This window comes from Eimeria maxima, genomic scaffold (genome assembly GCF_000499605.1).
Source record: "Eimeria maxima Weybridge genomic scaffold, Emw_scaff1696, whole genome shotgun sequence".
NCBI classification, from domain to species: domain Eukaryota; phylum Apicomplexa; class Conoidasida; order Eucoccidiorida; family Eimeriidae; genus Eimeria; species Eimeria maxima.
In genome coordinates, this window is record NW_013564611.1 from 1 (window position 1) to 6,506 (window position 6,506).

Genomic DNA, 6,506 nt, shown 5'->3' on the forward strand with positions numbered 1-6,506 from the left:
CCCATTGACCCTAAGTCCTATATACAAACCCTAAACCCTAAACCCTAAACCCTAAACCCTTGTTTAATATATAATGTACAATATATATTATATAGTGGATAATTAGGGTTAGGTGTTGTAGAACATAATAAACACTAAACACTTCATCTGGAAGGTGGAAGATGTAAACCCTAAACCCTAAACCCTAAACCCTAAACTTCATCTGAAAGGTGGAAGAAATGTAAACCCTAAACCCTAAACCCTAAACCCTTGTTGCTGGCTTATGAGTGTTACCAAGTTCAAAGGCTCCTTCTTTGCTTCTGCTTCTTGCTGCGCCAACAAGATAGCTTGCTGCAGCAGCGGGGATTGTGCTGCAGGCAGCGAAGGATCCACTGAGCACAGCAGCAGCAGCAGCAGCAGCAGCAGCAGAAGCCGTATGCATACACCGTGTACAGAAACTACACGCTGCAGCAGCAGCAACAGATAAAGGCATAACATCTGCTCTTGTTGCATGTCTTCTTTCTGCTGCTTCTGCTGCTGCTGCTGCTGCTGCTGTTGCTGCTGCTGCTGCTGCTGCTGCTGCTCAGGGTGTTTAACGTACTGTAATGGAAGGAGAGAAGAACCTTTACATTACTAGCACCTTTAACAGCAGACATTGTATACCTGCAGCAGCAGCAGCAGCAGCAACAGCAGCAGCAGCAGCAGCAGCAACAGCAGCAGCAGCAGCAGCAGGAACCAAGCAAGGGTTTAGTGTTTGGAGTTCAGGTTTAACCGATTAGGGTTAAGACATCCGGGTTAAGGGTTTACAACTAAACTTCATGAGTTTAAGGGTTTAGGGTTTATGGTAAATTAGGGTTTAGGGTTTAGGGTTTAGGGTTTAGGGTTTTGTATGCATACCATTGTCTTTTAGGGAATTTTCTATCAATTAGATCTTGTTTAACCCTAATTTTATAAATAGCAATTATTTCTGTCTTTAGTACTCCTTTTTTTATTAATTGTATATTTATTTCTTTATCTATTTGTCTTACTTTTATAAATAGACGTTCCTCTACAGATATACTACTACCTTTTATCTCTAAATCTATATACACATACATATACACATATATATCTCAACCCTAAACCCTAAACCCTAAACCCTAGGGTTTATAATATAGGGGGGCCATTCGATCCCCGTCTGCGGTGAGTAGCTACATCCTTAATTAGGGTTTATTAGTGTTAATTAATTATAATTAGTGTTAATTATTGTTAATTATTGTTTACAAGGGTTTACAAGGGTTTACAAGGGTTTACAAGGGTTTACTAGGGTTTACTAGGGTTTACTAGGGTTTAGGGTTTAGGGTTTACCTTTAGTAAGTACTTGTATCCTTCCTACATTAATTTGTAGATAAACAGTAGACCCTTTTTGTAGACGATCTAGTTCATGAATATCTATAATTAAATTAAATTTACGATGATCTTGACAACCAAGAAAATATCCTATTGCACCTATATAAATATATATACACAAACCCTAAACCCTAAACCCTAAACCCTAAACCCTAATTAACCCTAATTAACCCTAATTAAACCTATTAAACATAGGAAATAGTTATAGAACACGCATGCATCTTTAATTTAATTTAAACAATTAATATTTAAGAATTAGTGTTTATTGTTAATTAGGGTAAATTAGGGTAAATTAGGGTTTAGGGTTTAGGGTTTAGGGTTTAGGGTTTACCGATACATCCACATTCAGTAGGATGAGGACAAATACATGCATCCTTAATTGAATTAAAACAATTGCCAGAGATGCTGGAGAAAAGAGAAGAAAATGCAGAAGAAAATGCACTCGCCCCTAGACCCGCACCACGGGCTGCTATATTCAATAATAAACCCGCCATCCTATTTCTAAACCCTAAACCCTAATAAACCCTAATAAACCCTAATAAACCCTAATAAACCCTAATAAATCACAATTATCCTTAATAAACCATAAACCCTAAATCGTAAACACTAATGATTGTAGGGGTTGACGGATGAAGATTGAGGAGTGAAGATTGAAGATGGAGGACTGGAGCTAAACCCTAAACCCTAAACCCTAAACCCTAAACAGCGGGGGCAAGTTGGCGGAGAGTGCAACATGCGAAGGGGAAAATAAAAGGGAGATAAAAGAAGAGAAGAAGAAACCCTAAACCCTTCTAACTACTCCTGCTGCTAATGCTGCTGCCACAAGCGAGTGCTGCTGCAGCAATTGCTGCAGCAGCAAACGCTGCAGCAAATGCTGCAACGGATGCTGACACTCCTGCTGCTGCTCCTGCTGCTGCTGCTCCTTCAATTACTGTTGCTGCTGCTGCCGTTTCAACGGCTGCTGATGCTGCCGCCGCGTATGCTACTTCTGTTGCTGCTGACGCTGCTGCTCCTGCTGCTGTTGTTGCTGCTGCTGTTGTTGCTGCTGCAGCAGCAGCAGCAAATAGAAGAGAAGGCGGGAGGAGCCCGTTTGTTGTCACGGAAGGATTCAGAGTGTTGTCGTTAAAGATGAGGTCTGTATGCTTGCCTCAAACCCTAAACCCTAAACCCTAAACACTAAACCCTAAACCCTAAGGGAAGTAGAGGATTGTTGTTGATCTTTCCTCCTTTTTTATTTAAAGAGACAAAATAAAGTTAAAAAGGGAAGAAAGAATTAATTGGATAATAAGGCAGACAATAATGCCAATTTGCTGCTGCTGCAGAGCATCGAGAGGGTAAAGAGCAGCAGCAGCAGCAGCAGCAGCAGCGGCAGCAGCAGGAAGGGGAGAAAACACAAAGAAGAAATAAATATGCTGCTGAATAAACACCAATTAATATTTTAGAACAGTTATTGAGGTTTAGGGTTTATGCTTTAGGGTTTAGGGTTTAGGGTTTAGGGTTTACATCATCGGTGAGCTGCTGCCGATGCCCGCCGACCATCTCGCTGCTGCTGCTGCTGCTGCTGCAGCATTTGCTGCTGCTGCTGCAACATTTGCTGCTATTTTTTAGATTTATATTAAATATATAATTAATAATATTCATAAAAGTGTTTAAAACCCTAAACCCTAATTCAATAGACACTCTTTTTGCTCCCTCTGCTGCAGTACAACGAGACCGGCGTAACCCTAAACCCTAAACCCGTAGATATACGCTTTAGGGTTTAGGGTTTAGGGTTTAGGGTTAGCCTTTATTAGTCTTTTCCCCTTTTATAAAAGAACAAAAGGAATAAAAAGACAATAAATAACTTATAGATAAAAGGGCAATAAAAAAAGAACAACACAACAACCCCACCAACCAGTGGTCATGCATATATAGGGTGTTTCTCTATGAAACACTAAACCCTAAACCCTAAACCCTAAACCCTAAAACTCAAACCCTAAAAGCAAAACCCTAAACCCTAAACCCTAAACCCTAGAGGGTATTAATTGATGCCTTGCTGCCTGTGCAGCAATGAATGCATGCAGCAGGGGCTGCAGCTAGCTGAGGGTTTATTGTTTCTTTTTATTGATTAATTTAAGGGTTTATAAAAAGGAATAAAAGGAGACAATTAAATGGCAATAAAAAAGAAAGGAGACAAATATACACCAGGATAAAAATAGATCTCAATGCAACAAACCCTAATCCCTCCAACACCAAACCCTAAACCCTATATCGAAACCCTAAACCCTACGAGAGCAGCACTCAGTAACGTAGATCCTCAAACCCTAAGCCCTAAACCCTAAACCCTAAACCCTCACACTGCCTTAAGGACCCAAAACCCAATACCCTAGGGTTTGTCCTATCTTAGCTTAGCTATAGGGTTTATATGCAAACCCTCAGCAATTCCTAAACCCTAAACCCTAACTGTTGCAAACCCTAAATAGCTTCTAAACCCTAAACCCTAGATCGCTGTTCCCCAAACCTACATTGGTGCTATCGGCCCTAAACCCTTCTCCGCTTCTCTAAACCCTTAAAACGAATATCAAGGGTTTGAGTTCAGCTCTAAACCCTAAACCCTAAACCCTAAACCCTAAACCCTTCTCCAAAACCCCAACACTCATCTGCAAACCCTCAGCGGTTCCTATAATAAATACAAATAAAATATAAATTAAGTAAATAAATAATAAATAGATAAATAAATAAATAAATATAATTATATCTATTGTATTAAGTATATATATCCTTATTATAGTATATAATAATACGTATATGTAGCAGCAGCAGCAACAGCAGCAGCAGCAGCAGCAGCTGAACAGAGGAGAAGAGTAGAGAGTTGCAAGGGAGAGAAAAGAGCAAAGAAGAGATTTAATTGTTTTTTCTTTTATTCTTTTTGTTGCTCCTTAAGATAAAAGACAGCCCCAAATGCTGCTGCTGCATGCGCAACCTCAGCTGCATGCATGCATGCATGCACTGTATAAAATGCATGCATGCAATTTATTTATACAACAATCAGCTTGCTGCAGAGAGAAGCAGCAGATATAAGACAGCCAATAGCGCCACGTTATCGGCAGCAGCAGGAGCAGCAGCAGCAGCAGCAGCTACAGCAACAAATAAGCAGAAATAAGAGCAAAACCAGCAGCAATAGCAGCAACGAGAGCAGCAGCAGCAGCAGCAGCAGCAGAAACACTAGAAGCAACAGTTACAATGGTATATCAGCAGCAACAGGAGGAAAACCAGCAGCAAGTGCAGCAAACAGCAAGAGCAGCAGCAGCAACAAGATCTAGCAGCAACCATAGATGAATAAGCTGCTGCTGCTGTTGCTGCTGCTGGCGAGACCCTTATCTGTGTTTATATGGGGGAACAAAGTTACTGAATAAACCCTAAACCCTAAACCCTAAACCCTAGGGTGTGTATTGTACGCCCTATGGAGGGAGTCTAGACCCTAGACCCTAGACCCTAAACACTAAACACCAGATGATAAACCCTAAATAATGCCAAGACAATCAGATAAAAAAAGTAAACAAAAAATATTTATTGCCTAAAATATTTGTATAAACTACAGAGTCAGGAACTGCCACCTAGGGTTTAGGGTTTAGGGTTTAGGGTTTGGGGTTTAGGGTTTGTGGGGAGTCGCCACCAGCCAATTAAGGTGACCCTAAGGAAAGCCACCACCATAAGGAATGATTTATTTAGTTATGTTATTTATTGAATATTAATTATTAAAAAAATAAATAAATAAAAAAGAATAAAGTCTGCCTTTTATTTATTGTTTATTGTTTATTGTTTATTGTTTATTGTTTATTGTTTATTGTTTAGTGTTTAGGGTTTAGGGTTTAGGGTATAGGGTGGTGATAAAAAAATCGGGTCGGTGGGTCTAGGGGGGCAGAAAGCCCCTAGGCTGTGTGTCATTGTGTTTTTGCCAGTTTAGGGAATAAAAGTAATGAATTTATGAATAAAATAGAATTAATAAGTGCTAAATTAGGTGAATATTTGAAGAAAAACAGGAGAAAATTGTTGAATATTTGCGGTGTATAGGCAGGGAGCAACATGAATAATATATACACCCTATATATATATATGAGTATTTCTTGTGAATTTATTGTATAAAATACATAAAATTGTGAATTTAGATATATTTATCTAATTGAATATAATAAATATATATAATATAGCATATATAATTCATAAATTCTTTTTTTTTTTTCCCTTGGATATAAACATATTCCTTGTCCAATACTCACACCGTCATATATATATATAATTAGTGTGTCTGCATGCATCCCTTATTGATCCATATTCCCTGTAAATAAAATATATATATATATATATATATATATATTTCCCCTCCCTCTTCCTTCCCCTTTTCCCTCCCTTCTTTATTCATAAGAAGGATGACTGTATCATATACAACAGACCTGCCTCAGCAGGAGCAACATACCCACCAAAACCACCACCAAAACCACCACCAACAGCAGCATCAGCAGCATCAGCAGCAGCAGCAACAGCAACAATTGCAGCAACAATTGTCAACAATACAAAGACAGCAGCAGCATACTGCATTCCTCTTATCAGATATTTCTCAATTCCAAAAAAAAATATTTTTGGAAATTCAAAAATTCGAAAATCATATTTTACAAATTAAAGATTTCTTATTCAATTTTATTGACCCTTTATATGATGACGAGCAGCAGCAGCAGCAGCAGCAGCAGCAGCAGCAGCAGCAGCAGCAGCAGCAGCAAGGATTGTATCCACATGGAGAATATAAATATAGAAACTTAATTGTAAGGAATAGGAAAAGGAGGATGCATGCATGCATGCATGCATCCTCCTGCTGATGCTGTTGTTGTTGCTGTTATTGGTTATTGTTGTTGTTTTTGCTGCTGTTGCTGCTGCTGCTGTTGTTGTTGCTGCTGCTGATGTTGCTGTATTGTGTTGTTGTGTTGTGTCTTCTTTGTGTTTGATGCTGCAGCAAGCAGTTGTTGATGAGCAACGCGATGATTTGCCTATATATCTTGATGATGTTGCTCACGTACGGCAGATATACAAACCCTAAACCCTAAACCCTAAACCCTAGATATCCTTGTTGTATATATATATATATATATATATATATATATATA

At 38.9% G+C, this 6,506-nt stretch overlaps 1 protein-coding gene across 1 annotated transcript; it reads right to left on the reverse strand.

Moving 5' to 3' along the window:
- Nucleotide 1: 1 nt before the first annotated feature.
- On the reverse strand, nucleotides 2-635 carry EMWEY_00054930 (hypothetical protein; the record flags this gene model as incomplete). Its single annotated transcript, XM_013480169.1, has 3 exons — nucleotides 2-17; nucleotides 274-371; nucleotides 581-635. Coding segments are annotated over 3 exons (169 nt in total), but the record flags the coding sequence as incomplete, so codon positions are not given.
- Between the last annotated feature and the right edge of the window lie 5,871 nt (nucleotides 636-6,506).